Source organism: Anabrus simplex, chromosome X, assembly GCF_040414725.1.
Source record: "Anabrus simplex isolate iqAnaSimp1 chromosome X, ASM4041472v1, whole genome shotgun sequence".
Lineage (NCBI taxonomy): Eukaryota > Metazoa > Arthropoda > Insecta > Orthoptera > Tettigoniidae > Anabrus > Anabrus simplex.
The window spans coordinates 65,111,214-65,138,927 of record NC_090279.1 but is presented as its reverse complement, the minus strand read 5'-3'; the positions used below and the strand labels follow the sequence as shown (position 1 = coordinate 65,138,927).

Here is a 27,714-nt window from a genome sequence, read left to right as displayed (position 1 = left end):
TCCCTGTTCATGTTAACATTCACATTCCGAAATGAGATCAGAATGAATCTCACTATTCACAATTGATCACTGAGCAATCACAATCCTCCACTGAAATACTTCATTAGGTTGACGTAAATACTGTCATGGTAATTATATTAATTATTCTAATCACATTCAAATCAATTACGTCTTAATAAAGATTTCAGTTTACCAGAATGAAGCGCAAAAATAACCAAATAGATTAAAGTCAGAATGTAAATATAAATTTGATCATATCTTTGGATATATGTCTCTGAAAATAAACCCTATCTTTTAACTCATAAATCTGATCTCGCAACTCTGCATTCGTAAATTTGAAGTCATATTGTTTGGTCCTTCTTCTTTAAATACGCTTCAATAACAGCTTAGGGGCTAAGGCAATACTTCCCTAGTGCCTGTGACATCTGGCTCCTAGTCTGCCATTTACCTATTCATTATAATTTTCAAGAAACGTCAATTCAAATAATCTCTGTATCAAAAGAAACAAATCATCTATCTAACTATGTACGCAGTTTCTGATCCACACACACATCTATTTCAGGCTCAATGTGCTTTCCCTGTCTCATGTTACATAGTATTTCTCTTCCTTGCAAGCTACTGAGTTCATATGGTCAGTCAGAATGAAAATAATACGCATTCATGTTTGGAAATGTGTTACCGCATCAAAGAATATCATGATTACATTTGGCCATGAACATAGTTAAATGATATATCAACGTACTCTCGTATTTAACATACAGCATCTACAACTGTATACAACTGTCATATGATTCTGTCACGAATCTCAATTCTGTTATAGTACATATCAATCTTACCTCAATTAGGTCATCCACGCGATGTGCTCTCTTTCACGTACTCTTTTCATTTGACACGAAATCTCAACTCATATCAATGTAATAAAGCGTTTCCTCAGCAAATAGCATTCTTATCCACACCGAAGCACATGGATAAACATCCTCGTTTCAATATTCATAAATACATTCCGTTGAATAACCATATTACAACTTCATTTCAAGACACAACTATCACTTCATTTGCATAATCTCAACCACAAACATATCGCCGATTACTCTTATAATGCTGTGCTAAGTATCTCAGAATTGCTTTTCTATTAAATGCATTTCAATAACCATGTATATTCAAACCCAAAACAGAGTTCAGTACCCTCATGTTACAGAGCAAAGAGTACGTAACTCAAATACATTCATATCTGACGCGCGTGCCAAACGTGACGTAAACATTGTGCAAATTAATACGAGATCTATCGAAGTTCCACAATATCTGTTAACTCATTGCTATCAGCTCTTAATACAAGCACCTCATTCATTTACTCATGCCACATTCTACTTATTCTGACCAAGTGCGGTAGCACGTATATAATGTAATAAAAAATCTTATTCTACACTGCCATATTATATTATAGCCTTAAATATCTCACACTTCACTTGTATAATTCACTTGCATTCTTAATTAAACGGTTAATATTACCAGCTAATCAGCACATGCCGAACTTAGAGTGCGCATGCAGATCAAAAACAGCAACCAAAAAATGTAAAGACTTAGCTCGTTTGATGTTATATCTGGTCCAGTTGTCGCTCCAGTGCTCGGAAGTGATTAGACCCGCGGTTGGAATCCGGGTCTTGTCATTCTCCGTCCTCCCGTTCAGAACCGCCTTCTGGTGGGTTGAGATTCTCCCTCATCATGAGCTGGACATCAGGTTGGACATCGCCTTCCTCGTCATGTGCTGGTCATCCGGTTGGGATGTACCTTTCCCCAGTTCCGTCCATCTTGCATTTTTAGCAGGCACACATCATTTCAGTTCTGTAGGCAGCAAAGATATTCATTTTTGAGACGGAATCTGTCATTATATTTTCCATTTTTACGATGAAATCTCTTCAGTTGATATTCTTTTCCTTGTTCTTTGGGATGTAAACTTTTCTTTGGTCGGCATTAAGTTCTCCGTATATAAGAATTTATTTATCAGCTTTCTCTGTAGAACTCGAAATTTACTCTCCTCCTTCTTGAATTGAGCTATGATAGTCTTCTTCCCGTTTGAAGTTATTTCTCCTCTGTTACAGTTGGTCCTTCTTTACCAAACGTAAGGCGATTGCTCACGGGATCCTGCTAGATCTAGATCACCGTATTTTACTTATTTTTTGTTTCTCGGCTCTTCATATATCGTTCACTGGTGAATTATCCCGTCAGTTTTTGAACGACAATCCTTATACTTCGATATCTTCTTCTCAATTCTTATACATTCTTCCGATATGAAGCTCGTTTGGCAGATGCGTCTTCCCTCTTGCGATGCAAATTTTTAAGTGAAGTTTTTTAACAATCCCTTCGCTGCTACATTTTTTAAAAAACAATCACCGTGACCCTCTACTGTACGGTAGTGCCTTCCAAATTGGTTCATTCCGAGACGTGTGGCATTCGATGACGTCGCACTATCGGTAGACGAGGTAGGACGACATGGAAGTTACAACTCGATAGAGTAACACACTTCAAGAATAATACATCAGTTTAGAGACAGAAACAAGGCAGGTCATGTCTGTAGAAGAGTGCAGAATTAGTACCACTTGCGCCCCAAAAATACAACAAATAACAACGTAGTTAACCACCATTACCAGAAAGAAATACCCAGATGCCTAATTTTGAGAAGGTAGATAGGGTAAAATTTTACTCACCAGAAAATCAACAGGACAGGAATGACTAGTAATAGATCAGTCAGTTAACGGATAATTCACAACTGATTACAGAAATGATTAAAAGGGGGCATCAGACCAATCGGAAATTAGAAAATCGTACCACCAGAAGTTGGAGACCGAAAGCAGTGAAGACAGTTAAGTCTATGCCGTAAAGGCAAACAGCCATCCACCACCAAGTCCGATCGACAGAGTTCCGCAGTAACCAATATCTACAGGCAAAACCAAAACTCAACAAATTGGATCTAACACCGGGTACTATCTAGTTCCTAGTCAACCCACCCAAATAAAGAAACTAACCTAACTGATTACTCGGTTCGTTTAATGCACACATAACAATACCACAACCGGAATAGACAGTAGACAGTAGTTATATCACCAAAATAGAGTCGGATAACAAGACATAGGCAATAGAATACCAGAACAGTTAAAGATAAATACAGGTTAGGACACCTTAATAGTTTTCATACCAGTGAACAAAAATGCACAGACCTAAAATTATATACAATTTTCCAAAATTTGCTACAAGGCAAAGGCTGCTACAGCATCAAGCCCATAATTAAATTAATGATCAGAATTTAGTAATCTTCAATGATGAGTGTAGAATCAATTTATGATGGACAGAGCAGGCATGCACCCAAACCAAAGGAGCAATGAGATATTAACGATGAAATAAATAGGTGCCAATAGCGCAAGTGAAAGGATCCACACTCGCCATGAACCACAATCACATTTTAAAATACAATGGTAACAATAAGTATACGGTAGTAGGCTACTACACAGGGATATTAAGATTCACATGAGATATGAATGCAGAAGATTTGGTGCAGAAAATTTTAACACGTAATTAATTCGCACACTACTACACAACAGTTTCTGGATATAAAAAGGTCATAAGGTCAGGAAGCAGTACTCAAAACAAAAATACTATACACGGAAAAATGTACTAAATTAAATTCACACCCAACCTGAATAGTTACAGAAAATCTAAATATAATTAAACAAATTTGCTCACAGAAATGTAGCCCTCATCCGCAGATACAAACTACATACCATACGTATTATCAAGAAGCCCTTAGGAGAGAAGGGGGATCACACATTAACCTCATTTTAACTGGGAAAAATGAACTCGCCTAATCCTCTTCGTGATAGGGTCACTCCCCAGTACCGACACTGGAGACAAAAACTGTAAAATAGTACAGGGACTTTGATACATAGGAGCAAGCTTGGCAGAAAATTTGTTAATGGCTTTACTAATGAGATAGGACCTGACAAAAACTTCATGTTCAAATTACAACCAAGTTGACTTTCTACTTTTGTTGTACTATCTCTGCTTCTCTCTCTCTCTCTCTCTGCTTCTCTTATAGGATACCGACAATTTCTTCTTGGCTTTATCCCAGATTTTCTGAACATCGTTGGGTTTAGACAGGTCGGGAAGAAGATCGTCAATACCAAGTACGTTGGACATAGGAGAATGCGGGGTGTAACAGAACATAAGGGACATGGGAGTTTTACCATGAGATTCGTGTGTGGCAGAATTGAAGGCATGGGCTAACCAGTGTAGGCAAGAAACCCACTTGGATTGGTTATTGTGATGATATGCAATCAGGGCAGATTTCAGGTTCCTGTTCATTCTCTCGCCGTAAGATGGGTTTGGATAGTATGGAGTTGTAGTAGCATGGGAAATGCTCAACTCGAAGAGGTACTTCTTAAACAAGTGGCTAGTGAATGCACTGGCATAGTCATAAACCAGAAACTTGGGAGGACCAAAGGATGCAAAGGGAGAATTAAGGCAACTTAAAGACGTACGAGAAGTCGTAGATCTAGTGGGAATAATCCCGGAAAACAGAGAGAACGCATCAATACACACAAAGATATGAATGTTTCCCAAGGTAGAACGAGGGAGCGGACCTACAAAATCGATGAATGACGTTTCCATCTGGCGAGAGTCTTCTGAAGATAATAACAAACCAACACGGTTGTTCAGGTTGGGTTTACTGGTAACACAAGTTTTACAGGACTTAACCATGTTTCGGATATCACTATCCATCCTTTTCCAAATGAAGATTTTTCTAATTTTCTGCCTAGTTTTAAATGTGCCTAAATGACCACCAATGGGACAACAGTGATAATACTTTAAGATGATTGGCACTAGGACCTTGGGAACAACAATTTTGAAATTAGCATCAATTCGACATTTACAACATAGAACACCCTTCACCAGAGAATACGGTTTTACTACCATTCCGTCATTAATCTTGTCGGTGAGTTCTTTCAACTCAGGATCAGCTTTTTGATCGCCAAACTCATGGCATAACAAAGGTAGATCCTGAAGAATGGCACCCACACTAACAACATTAGTTTCATCAATTTCTTCAACTTTAGATTTTACATCAAGGCCAAAGCTCCCGTCAAACATTCTCCTTAAGCTGTCAGAGATGACATTCTCCGAACTTCTGATACGCTTAACCTGAAAACTAAAAGCGGAAATCCTAAGTGCCCATCTAGTGATTCTGCCCGTTCTTTTTGGTCCGTTCAAGACCCACGAGAGAGACTGATTATCGGTTTCAAGGTCGAAATTTACATGTTCAATGAAGGGTCTGAATTTCTCAAGTGCAAACTGCATGGCCAAACATTCCAAATCATAGATGAAGTACTTACTCTCCAGATTATTGAAGATCCTAGACACATAGGCAACGGGTCTGCGGCCGTCCCCATGTTCCTGAAAGAGTGCACCAGCAACAGCTTCTCCAGAGGCATCAGTTTGTACAATGAAACGTTTAAGAAAATCGGGTATGGCCAACACAGGAGCATTCGATAAGGCACGTTTCAGTGTTTCAAAGGCTTCCTGCTGGGAGGGGCCCCAGATGAACTTGACATCCTTACGCTGCAGATAGTTAAGAGGTGAGGTACCTCAGCAAAATTCGGGATAAACTTGCGGAAGAAATTTACCGTGCCCTCAACGCGTGCAACAGCTTTTACGTCCTTAGGTGTTTGGAATTCCCTGATAGCCTGGGTCCTAGATTGATCAACGGAGACTCCGTCGGGCGACACGACATGGCCAAGAAAGGTTATACTCGCCTTGGCGAAAGTTACCTTGGATAGTTTCACAGTAAGACCAGCCTTTTTCAAACGCTCCAGGACTTCCCTGACATGATCCATGTATTCTTCAAAGGTGTTCGAGAAGATCACAAGTCACCAAGGTACTTGAAAACAAACTTAAACTTGATATCCCCTAGAATAGAATTCACTAATCCAGTTAAAACAGCTGCTTCGCAAGATAGTACGAACGTCAACCTGAGGAACTCATAAAGATTCCAGTCCGTGATGAAGGCGGTCAGGGAAATATAAGTTTTAGAGAGCAGAATCTGATAATAGGCTTGATTTAGATCTAACAAGGTAAAGAACTTGGGCGGAGAACCACCCAAAACATGTAAATCTGGCAAAGGAATAGATTGCAGGATGATCATTCGATTGAGGGATCTGTAATCGATAACGGCACGGTATCCTCCAGAGGGTTTAGGTACCAGAAAAAACAGAGAGGCATACGGAGAAATGGAGGGTCTGACGACCCCATCGGTAAGCATTTGGTCGATAATCGTTTGAGTTCTAACATGCGAGGAGGTGAAAGAGGTAAGGAGGGGATCTAACAAGTTGGTTGTCAGACAGTTCAGTATCGTACTCCAATACATCCGTCAGTCCTAACTTGTTGGTAAATACCTCAGGAAATTGATGGCACAAGTTACGGACTTAATTAGCTTGTTGATAATCCAAATGATCAAGATCCAACTGATCGATTTCATTGTTCTTCCCTGGTAGCGACCTACCTACACAAGAAATTCTGAAGGTACCCAAAGGAGCATCAATAATATCGACGTTACAGTTTGGGGAAATTTAAAGTAGAATTTTCTAGCGTGGAGGTCTAAAACTAATCCGGTCTTTGACAAGAAGTGAATGCCTAAAATAATGCTACAAGCTAGCTTCGGTGTTACCAAGCAATGAACCTTCCAAGTAAAATTACCAGTACGCAATATCACGTCAACAGATCCAAAAATTACCATATTACCCTTATTAGCCGTGACACATGCAATTTTTACTTTCTGCAACTCAGGAAGTTTACAAGGGGACCTCATCTCATCATACCAACTGGTATCAATTAAAGTGGGCCGATGACTTTCGATGTTAGGCCCCTTGAAACAACAAGCACCGAGCTCGATTGCTGCAGTCGCTTAAGTGCTGCCAGTATCTAGTAATCGGGAGATAGTGGGATCGAGCCCCACTGTCGGCAGCCCTGAAGATGGTTTTCCGTAGTTTCCCATTTTCACACATGGCATATGCTGGGGCTGTACCTTAATTAAGGCCACGGCCACTTCCTTCCACTTCCTAGACTTTTCCTATCCCATCGTCGCCATAAGACATATCTGTGTCGGTGCGACGTTAAGTAGAATAGCAGAAAAAACAACAAGTATCATCATCAATTAAAGTGACAACGCTACCCGAGTCAATTAAAGCAACAGCTCAGCCTTCGCGAAGGTACTTTTAGACCCAACCAAATCGGAGATTTTATTACATTCCTGCGGACGAATAACTCTTTCAGAATGCACAGAAAACTTAGGGGCAAGAGATTCACAAGCATTACTATTAACCTTTTGTCTCTGATTGCTTTTTTTGAAAGAAGTTAGGCAATTATTCTTAATATGCTGCCTCGACCCAACAAATAACAGCAAGCACCAGTACTACGCTTTATTGACGGGCAAGCATTCCGGAGGTGGTCACGTGATCCACAATTCTAATATTTTTAAAGATTTCCACTATCCCTAGATTGAGGCGAGACCGGGTTAAAAGGAGGAGGGTGGCAGATGGGTCTGGCCGCGACCCCGTGCTTCACATCCTCAGCTAAGGTACAAGCAGCCTCTAATTCCACAAATTAGTCGGGCTCTTCCTGAGGAAGAGGTAGGATCGTTTGGAGGGAGGAAAACCTTTCAGAATATGTGCCACCATTTCTTCTTCTGGCACCGAAATTCAAAATACCTTGCAATAAAACCTCAAGTCTAAGATATAGTTTAAGAGAATTTCATTGGGCAGTTAAGTCTTAAAACAATATTCAGGAATCAAATTTTGCCGTGCTAAAGAAGTGATAAATTTCGATAGTACAAGCTCATGAAATTCCGTAATCTTTAAATTCTTCGAAATAGCTTCAGAAATTTCTCGTTTCAAGATTCCCTCACAATGGGAGAACACGGCACGGAAAATACCCAAGTCATCGATGGAATATACACTACCAAACTCGGTCATTTCTACCAGGAACCTCAGAAACCTGGCACTTTCTTCAATTGAGTTGACTGAGTTTTTAACTCCGTTGAACAAGCCTTTCAATGAGCAGCGAGAAGTAGAATTTAGACGGGCTAATAGATTCTCTAAAACTGGGAAGGCTACACAATATGATAATTGGGGGATACATCAACATGATTAGTAGCATTACTAGAGGTAGGAAAAGAGCAGCTTCCCCTTTCAACAACCGATAAGTTCTCCATATCCTTACTTGCCAACATTACGTCTAGTTCAGCAGAAATAGTAGAAGCAATGGTCAACAGTTTAGTACATTCAGAAATAAAGCTAGGTTCAAGACTCATAGCAATTAGATATTGGATGCGACCTAAATAATGCCACACCCTAGACTTAAGTCTGTTAATTTGCCCCTTTGTGGGGGAGGTTGCAGTGAATTCCTCTCTAATTATCACTATGCCAGTTAAGGCGTCAGTAATAAAATTCAAAGACTTACCAAAGTTGTTGATTTTGACAAAATAAAGATTTTTACGAACCTGGACATGAGAGGCCAACAAAGCAGCACACTCCGCGACCGTGTTAGCAGGTTTGATGGCCCGGATAATTAGTTCATAAACTAGCTCTGCTTTTCTGAGTTGATAAGGGAATAAGAACCGCGCTCGACATTGTTGTGGTACATGAAACAATAAGTTAGCACATTAATCCAAATAAAAGCGCTTCTTCCACAGGAAGATACTTTACAAGATTCAATTCTTACTCTCTTTGAATCCGTAAACAATTCAAAATTACACAACGGCCAGGTTTTTACAGGGACAATGCAGTCAACTAACGGGTAGTTGGCACAAATAGAATAGATAAGAGGTTTGAAGAAAATGATATTAAAGCATACAGCACACAGTTAGTTTCGAGCACTGTAAAAAAATTAATAAACCAGAGCTCTGCTAACACTTACTGTACCACTTAACGCAGTTAAGACAATTACGCCAAGTGACGGCACAAATGTTCTGACCATACATGAAAAGGATAAGTACTTATCAGATTTGTGGAAACGTCTGGGTCCAAACAAACATTAGATAAGAAAAATAAACAAGTACTCACCATAAATTAAACCGGTGAGACCAGAGGGGTGGATAAAATGGAGACATGGTCATCATTTTGAATTGTTTAAAGGCATTCAAAAACAACTACCTTTTATTTAGAAACAAAGAGTTTTAATATTAGACTTTAAGTTGGTTACAAATTAATTAATGTTATATCCTCGCTGGAAAATTAAATTTTAAAAACTTAGTGCTCAAAGATCAGAAAAACCTACGGTCGACCGTTCATAAGAGAAAAATAAATAAATAAATAAATAAATAAATAAATAAATAAATAAATAAATAAATAAATAAATAAATAACATAACAAAGACTACGTACAATTCTGAAACGCCTCTTCAAATCTGATGTATCCTTTAAATACTAATAGCATGACGAATATAAGAACCAAGTGTGATGACTCATCGAGTTCAGGCGCGCCCCGCCGGGCAGCGCTAGAGTTTGGTAGCTCAACAATACCTATCAGCTGGTCTTAGGAATGGTGACACAGGAAACGTATTACTCCGTAACTGATAAGTATATACACTGTCTTTTATAAAAAATGAGAGATTACAATTAAAATACTACGGCAGAGAACAATGGAAAAATATCATGCACAGAAATAAGAGCTACGACTTTCATCACATGTTGCGAAAAGCACAAGTTACTCGAGTGTATATATACATAAATAACACAACTCCCAGCATATTAAAAAAACACCCATGAGCTATTTAAAGGTAATACTCTACTTACCATCTCAGTTTGTCGGTTACTGGACTTTCGAAAGCTTGCGTGAAGATTTGGCGGATGTTAGAGATTGTAAATCTCGCCGGATTTCTTTCACTCTGAAGAAAAATCGGCACTTCAGATAATGATAAACAAGGCTGGGGATTATATCCATAACATGTTGAAGACAACAGCCAGCACCTGAAGGATCAACTGAAATTTTCTCTATAGAATCGATACAATCAAGAAATATTTCGCTCCACATCGATTTTGAGTTCAGATTTTCACTAAATACTTTCTCGGCCTGGAAAAGAATGTCACATATACTTTTCGAAGGCCGTGTTAAGAACACTTCATTGTTGCTTGAACCGTAGTCTTTTATTTCGAAGAGAACTGAAAATGTACTATGATTATTATCACGTAGAGAATGGGCACAGAGCTAACACTTAATAAATTTAGAAGAGTGCTTAACAACGTACCTAGCCAAATGGTTCACTAAACACTTCTCAATCGAAGAGTTTCGAATTGTGTATTTCTAACCTGCTTCTCTAATAAATTAATTCTCGATTTTGCTGAGTTTAGACTGGATCTAGCTCGATTTAAATTTCGATTAGCATTTTTAGGCGCCTTTTGAGCGATAATATTGTCTTTTCGGCATCAGAAAGCACACTAGAATAACCCAAATTTTGATCAACATTAGACTGACCTTTTAATTCTCCACTTGCTGCTACACTCCCGTCTTCAATCTTCTTCTCCTAGTGGTGTCTAGATTCTTTTTTCCTGTTGGGAGTTTCACGGGACTTAATCTCACTTGAAAGGTATTTCGGCAAATTCGGGAAAATGTGAGGCACTGCTCCTGGACGTAATTTCCTTCTCTCACGAGGCATAACCACTTTTTCACCATTCACTATAAAGTTATCTGATTTTACTATCAAATCATCAGAGAAATGAACTTGACAAATTCTACTATTCCTTTCGTGGAATAGCTCTGGCCCATTTTTCAAATTTATTTCTATCCTTCAGTGGTGAAAATAATTTTATACCATTAACTACTCTACCATAGCTTGACTTACAGCCAGGCACAAAACAGTACGGCATGTTGGACTATTAATATAATCAGGCCACATAACACACGTGCTGTAAGTGCTCAACACACAATGAACTGAGTTTAGGAACTGAAAGCAAAGGAAATTCAACTTGTTGACTTGAAATATCTCGCACAATAACATCTCCCGCCCTTTCCAACACATGGTTTGCCGGTCTATTGAAGCACGTGTTGGACACCGACGTTTACAGTGCTCCCAGTGGCGGGTCCACAAACTACCACGCTATAACAGTTGAGTCATCACACTTGGTTCTTAAAATCGTCATGCTAATAGATTACCTTGGAAAGTTTATTCTTCGATCATATATCTTATCCAACCTTTAAACAATTTTGACTTATATAGTGATTTTCTTGATACTGAAACGTTATTTGGGGTATAATCCAAGGAGCTCCCACAAGGAAGGGTGGAATATTACGATCAAGTTTCCAAGAATTAGTTTACCCCATAATAATAATAGTAATAATAATAATAATAATAATAATAATAATAATAATAATAATAATAATAACAAAAATAATAGTAAGCTCCGCGACACAGGTTTGGAAGATGTGCCAGCAGGGAGGGAAAAATGCCAAAATTAATTAAAACAAAAACAGGTTAAACAACCCGCAATACTAAATTCACAACAGGGACATCAATTCATTTCCACCAACATCCATCAACAATCAGCATCACCTTCAATCAACACAATATTCCCATGGCAACGAAAACACCCTAGGTAGTTAAGGAAAAGGGCCAATCATAGGCCACCAAACAACAATAGGCATATACGTGTTAAGAGACAAAAGAAAATCAGGACGCCGAAGATCACAAAAATACCAAACAAATTAATTAAAAATGTAACCCAGAAGAAGGAAATGAAGGAAAATTAAAATGGAAAACGAACATAAATTCCACATCCTTGTAGCAGCTCGCTTGGTTAGTGACCCTGCCAAAACATTGCGTAAACCCCTATTTACAACGGCTCGAAAGCCGCTACCAGATATTAAGTATTAAATTTACAATTTCCAAGAATAAGGATTAATATTAATTCACAGCAGGCGCAAATCCCGAATAAACAAAAGTGGTTTACATATAAGTATTTTGACTAGAAAAATTTTCAAACTCCGCAAAGCTAAAACGTAGAATTTAGTTGAAGCAAAGTTACATCCTGTCGCGGTACGCACTTCACATTTTGAAATATTCAGTTCACAAGTTGGAACAAGTTAAAGATGAGTTGGAAAAAACACTTACCGTGTAGTATCTTGCCGTAGTCATGAGTTCGCTTCAGCATAATATCCTTACTTACGTATGGTAAAGGAAACCCTTAGAGTGCACTCAAAAATTCCAGGCGAGGTACATTAAATAAAAAGATTTGAAAGGAAATTGCAAAGTTTACGAGTGCATAAGCCCTATGAAACCAACGTCACCCTGGGTCTATCCACCCCGTCAAGCGAGAAGCACGCCGTCCTTCCATCACAGAACCTTATTGGCGACAACCCAGAAGCCTACAAGTCAGACCACATTCGCAATGTTTACGTGCGCATACTCGCTCGGTGGAGGGGAAGAGTGGCGAGATAGTTCATACCGACAACACTAGAATGCAGGAGAATACTGGAAAAGGCACTGTCTGGCCATACACCACAGATGGGCACATTAATAACATTAAAGCCGGCGGAAGTTAATGTTTATAAATATTGAAAACCATGGTATCTGTGACCATGAATCACTTGATGAATAACGCAGCAGCAAACCACATTAAAGACACGAATTTCAATGGCTATGCCGCCAGCACTAAAGTATTCACAGAGAGGGTATACATTATTAATCCGGTAATAAGAGGATAATTAAAATAGCTAGTCATTGTTGAAATAGGGATCAGCAGAAAGGAAAAAAGAAGCAAGGAATATTATTGGGTAATGTTTTTGGAGATAGTATTTATTATTATTATTTATTTATTTCCTTAAATTGTACATGTACAAATACACGGAAGTGCTTCCATCCCCATATGCATGTGTACATATTCTCTGCTGATTATTCACAAATATATCGGCAATTTTAAATTTACGTATTTACAAATGTTCCTCTTTTTCTATGCTAAATTGCCTAGTGCTGTCCTACAGTGTGTCCCTTTCCACATTCTTACCTCTCTTATCACTTGTCTGAAAAGCAGTGGCAAAAGGGACTTGGGTTAAGACGCAGCAGGTCGTTATGCAAGTTAGGTTCCAAAAAGCGTAAGAAAATAAAATGTATAAATGCGATGAAAATTTTAATCTTATAGCTGTTGTATATTAATCTTTGAAATAATTCCACGTGTTGTATATGAGTTGATAATGTTTTTAAATACAGAGGATATTACGAGTAAAATTTTGTAAATAATATAAATTTATTAACGATGAGCTGTGTGTTTAATAGAAAAAAGTTAGTGTAAATTGTATAATACTGTATTTTAGGATATTGTCTTCCTCTCTGTTCATTGACAATTTACTGCTTGATAGTAAGGTATTTTTATATACGATTTGCGACCAAGGTAGACACCTCCTTTGCATTTGAAGTGATTTTGATTTGATTGTTTCTTTCCACTCTTATATTTATAAAGTGGGATATAAATTAATTATACTCTTCTTGTGCCACTGTGAATTTTTTTCTCAGCTGTTTCTTGTTTACGCCTAATATATTTTATTCCCTTACTTCTTTATTCTACTTTTCTTATTTCTTACTTACAGCCTTCTGAATATATTAAGGAGGAAATATCCATAGAAGAACATACTGATGATCAGCTGCTGCCGTACATCAAGGAAGAAACGAAGTACGTGCACTACGAATCCTATACAATATGGAATATATTGTACCTATTCACTGGTGTGTTCAGTAGTGGTTGGTTTATGTCCAACAGCTAGCCATTTTCATCAGTTTAATCCTTTCTTTACAAGGATTCATTTAAACGCTAATATATTAAAATTCTGTTAGTTATATTTATCTAAAATATTCAGGAATTTTAAGATCATATTTTTGTTCCGTCACGTAGTTATAATGAACATATATATATATATATATATATATAATCTTTGGTAAAGCTAGATATTTTTAAGCGTATTTCTTTACAGTACCTTTAAGCAACCATGTACAATGTGTTCTTTCTTTCACTGTCAATGCATCATTTGTTCATCACATTCCTATTATCTGAAGTGCCGTCTGCAACTATTACTTACAGATAATCTCACTAATTTTGTACATTCGTACTCTACCAGGATCCATGTATGGCCTGGAACATAATTTTATTTAATGGAAGTCTCCTCAGCGGGGCGACCCTAGCATGCGAAGTAGCACAAGAGAACGGTTCGGGCATGCAAACAGCAAGCAAGATACGTCACACAGTAGCGTGATGCAGCTATCACGTGAGCACCTCCTGATATTGTCGAACATACTAGAAGAAATTGTACTAACTTTGGAACCCATTAAGATACCAATTAATGAGGTACGCCGTCGTATAGCCCATTATTTACAGACAAACATACTGCAGTTTCATTAATATCCTCCTACGGACTTAAGAGCAATTCAGGTATTAAAAAGTTGATTTTTTCATGAGGGGAGGAAGCTAACCGTGGCGGATTGGTATGAAAGAACGGGGTCAGTTCAATTCTAAACTCGCTCCCGTCGTGTAGTCATGCTGTCTCACGTGAACGGGTTCGCGAGGTTCGAACTTAGATATCACATCGTACGAACCCTACGGTAAAATTTTCGACAAGACTTATAAAATAATAATTCGTGTTGGAACTTAGAAACTTTTCGAGTGATATGATACTAAATTAATAATTTCAAAGTGTTGTCAATGATTAATGATATTTAATCACTTCACAGACTTAGTACTTTCCACTGCAAATCGAACAAATTTAATTGTATTTAAACTGGCATTCAAATGAAACTGACTGTAAATATTCATGAGAAATAAGCGTATGTGAATATTAAGACGATTCTGAAGTGAAATAATTGAACCTTTAATCTCTCATACTAATCTATTTCATAATATTACCTTAAATACGTGTGTAATAACTATTGGCTGAAGTTTTAATAAGGCTAAACATTAATCACAAGTGAACAGTATTTGACATTGTATGTCATTGTCGTCATAGGAACTTGTGAATATCCGCGAATTAAGTATCTCGTTGTAGCGAATAAGACTGATTTTCGTTTTTAAATATGTTATAACTGTGCTTCAACATGAACAGTGTATCCAATCTAGTGAGCAATAACAATTAACTACCAGTGATTAAACATTAGTAAAATACAGTGCCAATTTTACGACTTACAAGCATAGAACACTCACAAGTTAATCTTGTCGGTTGAACGTTTTCGTGTTTATAAAGTTTATAAGTGACACGCTGAAACCCTGACCGAGTGCCTATTTTGTCATATCAACCTGCTGACATTTCGACTACGTGGGAGTTGGAACGTGGTGACTTAATTGAATTTAAACGTGGTTACTACGCGGGACATGGAACGCGGTTTGAGGTTGGATTCAGAACGTGGTTACTACGCGGGAATCAGACGTGGTACCATGGGGATGGCATCACAACACAAGCTGCCAAGGACTTCATATGCTGTTCGTTGAACTGCATTTCTCTACATTTCCAGTTTGATATTCAGATATTTCAGGTGATATGAGTGCCTCTCTAAACAAACTTCAGATTTAAACAGACTGTTTTACAAGTTGAACTTAAAATCTGTGATTTCATTCATAATCCAACAAAATATTTCGCTCATTGGAAGTCACATTACATTTTATACGGGTTGAATGAGAGTTCTAAAATAGACTATAGCACAGAACTTTAGAAGAAGATAAAACTTACAAAATTTTGAATTGTTTAAGTATTAAAAGGGCTCTAGGGAAAGTCATTTTTCAAGTGAAAGGATGTTATATTCATTTTCAATTTTTGTGATTTAAACCAATACTTTATGAACTTTATCAGGAAAGAAATTGATTTTCAATGAAAGATAATCGTTTCATGTTAAGAGATGGACAATAAATTTTTTTTTCAGTTAGCCATATAGCCTATGGTTTGACTTGAAACCAGATTACTGATGGAAAGTACGAATTCTGAAAGGTTCATTTGATTTTGTGGGTAGTTAGAATCTTATCGACTGTTATGTGACGCATTGACTTGTTCCTACTGTACATTCGCAACTAGTGGCAAGAAATATTCATTTCAGTCCTCAGAACTACCCAGTACCAGCTTACACTCTCTCATTAGTCAGAGTAGAACCATGCACACAGCTGAAGATCGCCCAAATATGTCAACTCTTCGAGGTTGAAATACTGCTGTTTCTGTGTAATTTTTGTGTAACAGGGCACAATAGGCTATGATAGAGAACAATCATGTATTATGACCACCAATAAAAATGTGTCGTGTCTTATGAGAACTTTTCATACACAAAATGCGCATTTCTGGTTTTAGATGGAGTTTAAATAAGCTTTCCTCTTCCTAAGGATATCTTGTGCAGAGGCAGTCTCGAAGCAGCAAAGCAACAAGCCTTTTGTGTGTATGCTTTCTCTTTGGTGTATAAGGCAGAGGACAGTGCATTGTCTATGTAGCTTAGTCCATTGTATATCATAGATTTTAGATGCTTCCGAAGGATTCAGTCGACCGGATCTTATCTACTGCTTCCCACTTTTATATCCCACCTCAGGTGCTATTTTATCCTGACTCTCATTTCAGCAGTCTACAAATATCTTGCAGAAATTTAAATTGGTTCTTTTAAAATGTGTAAAATATTTGCCGTGTCAGTTTGGTACTGAATTACATATGAACAGATTTTTAAGGTTCATACAATTTCCTAATTGCTGACATGTGGAAAGGCACATATTTATGAGCTTGCCAATTAGTTATGCGATTACCTTCCATTTGTGGAACGACACACCGCCCTAAGCTAAGTAATTAGTGATGAGGCAAACTTCCGTTTGTGTAGACACATGGTCTTGAACTAAACATGTAGTGATGCGGTGTCCTTCCCCTTTCGTAGAGTATCGAGTGTCACTTAGCCCTGAGCTGACCTCTTTGTGCCACTCCTCCATAGTATTCATATTTATTGACGTGATTAGGGTGAAAGTAACAAATTAATTATTATGATTGTCTGCTATCTATGACGGATGTAAGCAGAAATATGAATTGCAAAATTCCATACAGGCTAGAATAAGCTGACGGTCTCCCCTCTTGTTGGTCCTCGTAGAATTTCACCGGATATTCAAACTGTCACTGCCGGTTAAAAGAGATACTCCTGAATTTTGTATTTTGTTGAGTTATATACTTTTCTTTATAATGCATTTATAGGAGTCACATAAATACGAAATCCAGAAGCGTTCTCTCATTCAGACACTATTTTGTGGAAATAAGACAATATAGATATTAGACATAGGCTTTAAGGGAGAGAATTTGAACATACCACGTTGAATTATAGGATGTGTAAAATATCCATTGTATCCCATTTCTATAACACAATATTCATCAGTCTGCTTCTTGTTTCTCTGCTCCTTTAATGTTAGTCCTGCGTGGTGGGAGGCTCCAGTGTTGTGATTCATTGTCTCCAGTTAGTTCGATGTCGGGCTATGTTTCTATGTAGTCTCACAGTTTTCAGGTCATTGTGCACTTTGTCCTATGCTGTCCTGTTTGCCCTTGCGCCGGTTTTCACTTACTTTCTGTGTATACGCTGAATTTCTCAATATATCGTCCTCGGCACGCAAATATGTCCAAACCAGCGCACACGCCTTTCCTCAATTTTCTTCACTATCGGTGCAATGCCAGAACGCTTTCTAATAACATCATTTGAAATGTGATCGAGTCTAGTTAAGCCAGCCGTTCATCTATGCATCTTCGTATCCATGATGCTTAGTTGGCGTTCTACCTCCTTTTTAGCTGGCCAGCAATCGTTGCCATACAAAACGACAGAACGGATACGAGTTCAGTAGATCGTACATTTCGGATGGTCCGTCATCTGACGGTCACAAGGGCGCCAGTTTTCATTCTGAACTTCAGCCAGGCCTTGCATATCCTTAAGTTGACTTCAGCAGTAAGTCGTCCATCATCAGAGATTTTGGAGCCAAGATACTTAAATTTCTCTTCTCGTACTATATCTTCACCTTCATCATGCATACTTCCAACTTCTCAACGATGTAATGTCATGTATTCTGTCTCCATTTTATTGAGGCGCGGGACGTATTGTGCTAGTCGATTGTTACAATCTTCTGTTTGGCGCTTATTCTCTGCAGCATTTACATGCAGATGTGTCCATGGTACTGGACTGTGCAGGTCTGATGTAATGATGTCCATCACAAGAATGAACAGCAGTGGTGATAAGGCAGGGCCTTGGTGGAATTCTGCAGTTACGCGGAAGTCATCAGACGCTCTTGCGGCAGCTTGAATATAACTCCTTGGTTCTACATAGATCAATTATACCCTCTCAACTAGGTGCTCCATAATGCCATGTTCTTGTAGCGCTGACTGATTAGGTTATGATATACCGGATGGAAGTCCTTATCATTGTCGAGAAAGTCGTGATGACGCCTCTTATTCTTTTCGCAGTGCCTCTCACGTAACAGCACTGCAACGTGGGTTGCTCCTGTTGTGCCACAATTGTACACAAATCCAGCTTGGCTTGTTGCGTGTTTGTTTAAATCGCTAATCCGTTTGTCGATGATTTGTTCGAAATCTGTCACTGCGTGGCTCAGAAGTATGATCGGACGGTAATTAGAAAAATCGGCCGGGCTTCCCTTTTTTCAATGGATACTCCGTCGTCAATCTGTTGGATTTTGACCTTCTTTGATGATCTGTTTGAAAAGCTTCCTTCAGCCACCCTGCTGCATCCACCCATTGAGAGAAACAAAACTCTGCCGGAAGATAATCAGGACAGATGGCTTTCCCTGGTGTCATTTCTTTCAGCATAGCCTGGACTTCGGTGACGTCAATTTCCTACATTGGACCTTCAATAGAGGAGGTGATTGGGATTGGTAGATACTGAAATTCCACGATTGAAATTTTGTCAAAGAAGTTCCGCCATTGTACTCGCGCTTCCCGCCAGTCGAGTAGTAAACAGTCTGTTTCGTCATTGATGATGTAAAACGTTGGACTTCTTCCGTTTAGGGATGCCTCGATTTGACTAGCCATTAAGTATTCCGCTCGTTTTCGCGCATGCCAGGTTTCATATACAGACCTGCTTACCGGTTTGTTTTTATTACATCAACAACCTCTTTCACTTTACTACTGGCTGCTTTGTAGGCATTCCAACGAGCAAGAAACACGTGGTAGGCCTACAGCTGTTTATTTAACCGTACAGCATTTTTAACATCGTCATTCCGAAGCCACGTGTCATAGTTAATCCTTCATTTTCGTCGCCCTGACTGAGTTGTTTCAAGAATGGAGCGTGCGGCGCCTTTCAGTTTAATCCAACTCACTTCAACTATGGTGATTCGTGGCACTGTAACGTTTGTAACAACGGTGGGCTGCTTCTTCAGGCGCCACCGTTTGATCCCATTTGGTCCATTTCCTGCGAAGTATTGAACTCTTGGTGACTTTATCCGCAGCTCACAGATGAGTCGTCTATGTTGCATCGCAACGGTTTCGTAAGGAACAACTGTTGTCTCTAGAACATCTTTGAGATTCCTTCGTCTCACAAGGAAGTAGTCAATGTGAGTTGGATGGGAGTCACTGTTGTACGTGACTAGGTGAATATCACGCTTTTTGGACCGTGTGTTCGCGATAATCAGTTTCTGCATAATCGGGCATTTGTTGGCCATTGTCGTTCCTCTGAACATATCCATGAACGCCATGGACTGTGTGTAATTCTTTCCTCTGTCACCGGCATCGATAACATAGTAAGCGGTCTTATTGTCAGGCAGTCCCCTGAAGCGATCTTTGCTTTCCGTGCTAACACTATTAGTTGTTCTTCGGCTTCCATTGTACATGAGTTAGTAATCGCACCCCGCTTCGCATGACTTTTCTCCACTACATATTTTTTCCTGCACCTCGCATATGCCTATATGCCTTCTCTCATATGCTGTGGCTAATTTGCTACTTCATCTAGGTATAGTTGAGTGATGGGATACAGAATGAGGATACTTGCTTGCCTAGCCGTCACAGCCCACGTGACGGTAACCCTTGCATACGTTTCATGCTTACTGGGCCCTGCCAAAGCGCGTCTCTTACAGAGGATGCCCTAACATTGGTTCTGATTACATGAGGCATATTTCTGTAAACATGTGACAGTATTATTTTACGGCCGGCGTGTCTGGAAGCATTTTAGAGCTCATGACAGCAGGTAGTTACGCCGCTCCGGACATGGGGAACAGACGCCTTTTGCAGCCCCTCCGCTAAAAATAAAACGTTACGCTCCTTGCTGCATTAACTTTCAGAAAGGTAGAGTACCTCTTCTGCCAACTGCTCCGTACCGAACGTCTCCATCTCCGCCAAAATTTCCATTAAAGACTTTGTGTGTGTTTACTCCGCGAGAGCTATGATATTTAGCTCAAGTCTGCCGGCAGACCAGTGGGCAACCTTTATACGTCACCTGGGACGTGCCACATGTTAGAACAATATAGCTGATTCGTGGAGAATATTTATCAACGCAAATTGAAATACCATTTTACTGAAAAAGTAATTGTAAACCTGATAAATCACTAGTCACAAACATCGCGTAATCACGTAAAGAAGAATGGCCACAGCATTTTGCACCTTTTGCTTGGCGTGATATGCCTCAAAACGTATGACATACAATCCAGTGTCACGGTAGAGTAAAGTTGCTCTTGCTATACCCTGTTTAAATTGCAAGTTAATCGGCTGAAAGTGCTAATCCGTGTTAAAAAAGTTATATATTTAAGTGCCTTCTTCTTTGAAAAATAATCATCATGTCGGTAAAGGAAGTAGCTAAGAAGATATCGGCTTTCGAAGATAGCATGAAAGACTTTCAAGCTCGCCTAGACTCAGCAGTCAGTGCCGCTAACCCACCGAACGTGCTTCAAGCGCTTGGTGCCGAGTTCCAGGAATTCAAGAAACAGGCCAGCGAGGACATCTCCATGCTTAAAGGGGAGTTGAAGGCTCTTGAAGATCGGCTCCAGAAACAAGACGACGCGTTGGACGAGGCCGAACAGTACAGTCGCCGGAACTGCCTATTATTGCATGGTGACCCGGAACAGCCGTCCGAGGACGTCTACATTAAAATGCTGGACACACTGAAAAATAAACTTTCGGTTGAACTTTAAATTCTTGATGTGGATCGCTGCCACAGGCTAGGCCGCCGAAATAGAACGTCTGCTGAAGTGGTCTCACAGGGAAATCGGCCTATCATTATAAAGTTCCTACGATATCATGATCGTGATCGAGTGTGGCGCGCAAAGCGAGCTCTGAATGGCAGTGGGCTCATGCAAACTGAGTCCCTCACAAGTGCGAGAAAACATATACTTAATCAGGCAAGGGATTTATGGGGACTGCAGAAATGCTGGACTCAAGATGGACGCATGTGTGTATTAATGGAAGATGGAACCAAATCTCAGATATCCACGATGGCACAGTTAAAAAACATTGCAGGGAGTAGGATGAACTTGTGAAATTAAGAGAAAGAAATTATGTGTGTAGTACCGATTATTAATTTATATTTGTGTGTGTGTATGTGTGTGCTTGTGAAAGTCAGTGAATCTACTCACCAGGTTGCTGGGGTAAGCTTATTTTACATCTTACTTAATTTTTGTTTTTCATACTGCTTACTTTCATATGATTGTTGACCAGTATAACGGTAATACTATTGACCTGCATTCCTCTCCACAGCCCTCACCCTCCCCTTCTCTTTCGTCCCTACCACCTTCAACAGGACTTGTGTTGCAAGAGCAGCTCAGTAGCCACCCGCGATCGTTACATTGTTGCCACCTAAATGGCCAGTCATTATTAGCTCATATGGAGGAGGTACAGGCTATTTTTGAAGTGAACAATGTACATATTATTGGAATCAGTGAAAGCTGGATGCGTACAGACATGCCGTCATCGGCAGCTAACCTTGACAGATACTCAATATTACGCCATGACCGCATTGACAAAATAGGCGGTGGACTTCTACTCTATTACAGAAATGACTTGAAATGTAAGATAATTTCCACTTCTGACCCACGACTTACACTGCGACCGGAATTTATGTTTGTAGAATTAGACTGCCATAAAAAGATATTGATAGGGATTTTATACAAGCCGCCTAAAATAAGACAGACTGATGATTTTGAAGAGGCATTAGCAAATCTTATCTCGGCATACGATGACATTATAATCATGGGCGACTTTAACACTGACCTTTTGAAGCAGACTAGTGACGCGAACAATCTACTGAATTTATTTATCGCTACAAACATGACAATTTTACCCCTCAACGCTACTAATCATGTTCATTACTCTGACCGCACAAGTCATACCTTAATTGATCTTCTTGTGACAAATCAACCTCAAAAAGTAATTAAGCACGGACAGATCCCTGCTCCTGGCATCTCTTCGCATGACCTACTGTACGTGTGTTATTCTACTCGAATACCTAAGTACAAACCACGCTACATTACAATACGGGACTTACGACATATGGACCGGAATAAACTACGCTACGATGCATATAACTTGCCTTGGGATAGTATACGTAATTTTCAGAACATTAACTCTAAAGTAAACAAATTCAATTCACTGGTACTGGAAATATTTGACAAGCACGCACCAAAGAAACAGGTAAGAATCACCCGCCATTCTTCTGCTTGGCTAACGGCCGAGATAAGATCTGCTATGACCAGTCGTGACAAACTGTACAGACAATACAGACAGACGCATGACACAGATGATTTCCAGCAATACAAGATTCTGAGAAACAGAACAAAGCAGTTAATTAGGAATGCTAAATATAAATACTTTCTCTTTTAGAAATGTCAGCTCGAATGAAGTTAAACGTGTGATATACGCTATAACATCTAATGCCACAGGTAATGATGACATTCCTATATCGCTTATTAAGGATATTTTAGGAGCTGTTCTGCCAATACTAACTCATATATTTAACTACTGCCTGACAAACGGAGTTTTCCCAGATGTTTGGAAAGATGCACTAATTATACCCATCCCGAAGAGCTCCAAGTTGGATTCTCCTTCAGATTATCGTCCAGTATCCATTCTACCACCCTTATCCAAGATGCTTGAACGTCTAGTTCATACACAAGTTACTGAATACCTTACCAAGCATTCCCTCTTGAATCCCTTTCAATCCGGCTTCAGGAAAGGACATAGCACTGCGACAGCTTTACTACGAGTGACAGATGATATCAGACGTGCAATAGACCAACGGGACGTGACTGTATTGACATTATTAGATCTCAGTAGTGCCTTCGACACTGTTAATCCTCAGTTACTACTGCAGGAACTTCGAGAGCTAAATTTTAACAGTGTATCACTTCGTTTCTTTTTATCTTAACTTGAAAATCGCCGGCAACGTGTAACAGTTGGAAATGTGAGTTCAGAATGGCACAGGAAGGCCCTCGGCGTCCCTCAGGGGTCGGTTCTTGGACCACTGCTATTTATCATCCAAATTAATGATATATCAAAAGCTCTTAAATTCTGCAAATTGCAAGTGTACGCGGATGATATACAGATTTCCTATCATTCAAAACCGAGTGATATTGATACTGCAATTACTAAAATAAATTCTGACCTTCAACATCTTAGTGACTATGCAAATAAAAACAGTTTATTAATGAATCCAAATAAGACTCAAGTTATTATTATCGGTACCAGTAAAAACCTTTATTCCCTCAAGCAACAGAACATCCCCCCAATAATTTAAAACAATAAAATCATACCCTACTCTACTTCAGTGACCAACTTAGGAATTATCATGACTGAGACTCTAAACTGGACTCAACAGGTGATAAGCACATGCAATAAAGTACATAAAAGCTTATATCCCCTGAAACGGTTCGCTAATATATTCTCTGTTCGACTTCAAGTAGAAATAATTCGCTCTCATATACTACCTATATTTGACTACTGTGACACTGTGTTGACTGGAATAACCTGGGACAGTAACAAGAAACTGGACCGGAGCCTGAACAGCTGCATAAGATATATCTTTAATCTGCAATATGATGCTCATATATCACCTTATTATAAGCAGCTGTCGTGGCTTCGAGTGCACCAGCGCCGTGAACTTCACATGTTATCGCTTCTGCACAAAGTTCTTTCCACTAATACTCCCGACTATCTGTCTTTATCTTTTTCTTACCTCTCGTCCTATCATGAACACAATACAAGATCTGGTTCCTCTCTTGCCATACCTATAAACCGTACTGCTGTGTACAACCGCTCCTTCATAATCTCTGTGTCTAGGTCATCGAATTCGCTACCTGCGAACATTAGAGAAAATCGTTCTCATCGCAAGTTTAAAGTGGCTTGCCGGGAGCATTTGCTGGGTAGATCCCGCTGACTTGCTGGATAATTGTTGAGTGAATGAAGGAATGAATGGGATGAATGAATGGATTACTGCAGTTAAATAATTTAAGTGTACGTTATTTTGTGTATTTTAAAATTAAGGATTCTTCCATTATTATTATTATTATTATTATTATTATTATTATTATTATTATTATTATTGCTATTAGTATTATTTGTTTTATTTGTATTCGAAATTATAAGTTATGTATATGTATACTCATCTAGTGGTTAAGTGTAAGAGAGGGCCTTGAGCCCTAACTTCGCCACCAATAAAGGCATTATCTAATCTATCTATCTATCTATTATCTGCCCCCTGTTGCCTAGTGGTGTCAACATCAATATCCTGTATGATGACCGACAGGTCTAGCCTGTCGTATCTGGAATCAAAGTCCCCGTTTTATTTGTCCACTTTTTTCTCCTAAGAGTGCAAAACAACGCGTGGTCGAGCATCCCATTACTTTGCTTGTGAGGAAGTTATGCATTCGACTGGGTCATGTGAATTCAGTCCATACACCATGAATTGAGAAGTAGCAGTTCATGTTACGATATATTATGGCCTGCGTGATCGACTTTTCCCATATGTCTGTTGTAAGCGGATCTCACCTTTAACCAAGAAATTTGTATTTCTCGCACTTCTTTCATAGAATATGTAGAACCACTCTGCGGCGGGAAGACAGGCACAGACTTGGATGCTATCAAACTATGTTATCAATACACTAAAGATATTCACGTTGTCCGCGATCTTATGAAATAAAAGGAATCTTATTCCTTCCCTTACATAGGAGCAATGTCCGTTACGGTGCAATTCGACGTCCTGTCATCGCGAATTTTGGCTCAAGCCTTGATTTTCATGCTCCTTGTAGCCGCAGTGTTACAGGAACACTTGTAAGAATATTCAAACATAATAACTTGAATATGGTTTCAAATTCAGGATAGGAAGAACATTGTAATAAAACACTACCAAAGCCATATTCATTGTTGACTGCATAATGTCTATGACAACAGTATCTGGAAGAGAAAAGAAAGCGTCAGTGTTAGGGAAAGGGCTGTCATATGATAGTTATATTTCATCTTTCGCTGTATTTCATCAGGATGAGTGGTTCCCATGTTGCATATGGCCTCTGTTAAAGACAGCATGTAAGACGTAGACTGATGTAATACATGGTAGTAAGTATGAACTTCCTTGTGTAAATCTACTGCCCTATATGTGGGTAGGCTCTGTTTGATTGCATGTCAGTGCTAGGTAATAAGAAATAACCACACTGTGCCGTAATAGACTGCTACACTGATCTGATAATAATGTACAAATTCATAATGTATGTTTTTCGTGACAGTAAATAACATTCATAGTAGATTAGCCATTGTACAGCAGATCGCGCTGATTGTTGGCAAACAATGTTCTCAACTTTATTAATATCTACAACACTGAGATTCTCTCAAACACCCACAACAACAAGGGCTTTTACAAAAATTATTACTTGCCTGCCACAAAGTCCAGAGCACTTGAACAAGTTCAAAACTCCTTAGAATGTGCCGTCATTATATAGGAGAATAAACATATACGGATTTCAGAAGATAAATGTGTGCCGGATTAGTTTGTATTTCTCCTTTTAGACTATACCACTTATCATGCATTCTTTAAATGGGGCCGTGCTTGAATTTGTACATTCCTAAATCGTAAGAATTTTCTTGCGCGTGATTCGAGAGAAAGGACGCAACACATCCACGTAACATTTGTGAGATTTTTAAATTTAAATCTGCACTCTGAATTTGATCTCAGGTGATATTTACCATAGGAATGTGGGGCGTGTGTAATGAAATTCTCTGCATGGGATATCAGTGAGTGGAATGTTCAGTAGCTTCTCCTTTGTGTGAGAGTTCTGGTTGAGTTTTCTGTTGAACTATTCGTGACATGGTTTTAATTTTTCACTGTAGATCGAGGGCCTAGGTGAGCTATGCAGATCATGAACCTCCGGAAGGCAGAGCAGCTAGCTTTAGGTGCAATGTGTGTGGCAAGTTATGCAGCACAAGATTCCGCCTTTCAAGACATATACAAAATCACACAAACATTAAGGATCTTGGGTGTAATATATGTGGTAAGTCGTTCAGCAAGAAATCCTACCTAGATTCTCACTTGCGTATACACACAGGCGAGAAGCAATTCTGTTGCAATGTCTGCAGCAAGTCATTTAGTAGGAAATTCCACTTGGCACGTCACCTGAAAATTCACATGGGTGAAAAGCCACACGGTTGCCATATATGGTTCTGCCTCCTGCCCCGCTGAACGACTGCCCAGAGCCAACTGCCCCCTGTGCTTTTATAGCCGATTGGCTTGCACGTGTATGGGGGAAGTCAGCACTGGCGCAGCCGTGCAGGGCAAGAGGCTAGAACCGTGGCACCCCTCTGAGGGAGTGAGTACCACCGTGCTTTAATATTAATGTACATGAGTGATGGGGTTACATACTTTGTTAAGATACAATATAAAAGCTACAAAGGCGATCATGGTACAAAGAATAACTATGATATACATACAAATATGTGTTACTGAAATCTGTCGGGTGGCTTCTTTCGTCTCGGGCTTCGGCGGAGAACTCGCATGCTCTTGAGACGTTTGACCGGGTGTTGACGGTCGTGATCGCTGGGTCCTCGAAGTGGGCTCCTGGACGTTGGAGGAAGCACTACGCAGGAACCGGGTGGCGTAACCGCCATCACTGTTGAGCAGGAGCTGGCTGAGCTGCTGCTTGCTGTCCTCGTCCGCGGCGAGTGCCGCGCCCTCTTCCTCTGGTTGGCGCGGGGCGGCTGACCGCTCTGACGGACGAAGGTTGGAACTGGAATCCCGCTGGGAGCATTGCCACCTCGTCGCCTGTGGCCTGGTCGACCTGGATTGCGGAATTCCAGCCCCTTGATAGGGCGATGTATAACAGATTGGCCCGATTGAAGGCATACTTGCGTTGAGCCGGGTCGAGGACATACCATGCAGAGAGGAACCACAATATCGTCGTGACGTCGTGATGGTCCCGGCCCGCTGGCAGGGTGTGGAGCATGGCCTCCAATGCGGTCGCAATCTGATACACCTTCTGGTCGGGTGGCGTCTCGAGGCCCTTCTCCCAGATAGAAGAACTAAGAGCCCACAATCGGACACACAGGGGTAAAATGACGTACCGTTGTAATGTCTGTTGCAAATCGTTCAGCAGGAAATCACACCTAGATTATCATTATGGGATACACGCGGGCAAGAAGCCATACACTTGCAATATATGTAGGAAGCAGTTCATCGACAATAGTAGACTTTCAAAACATATGCGGACTCATACTGACCTTAAGT

At 39.7% G+C, this 27,714-nt stretch overlaps 1 protein-coding gene across 1 annotated transcript in view; it reads left to right on the top strand.

Moving 5' to 3' along the window:
• LOC136886535 (uncharacterized) overlaps positions 1-26,451 on the top strand; it is a 101,590-nt gene extending 75,139 nt beyond the window's left edge. Inside the window, exons 4-5 of the mRNA XM_068230608.1 lie at positions 13,623-13,705; positions 26,325-26,451. Coding sequence (XP_068086709.1) covers positions 13,623-13,705; positions 26,325-26,337 — 96 coding nt within the window. The 3' untranslated portion in view covers positions 26,338-26,451. The remainder of the gene's footprint in view (positions 1-13,622; positions 13,706-26,324) is intronic.
• Positions 26,452-27,714: the final 1,263 nt, after the last annotated feature.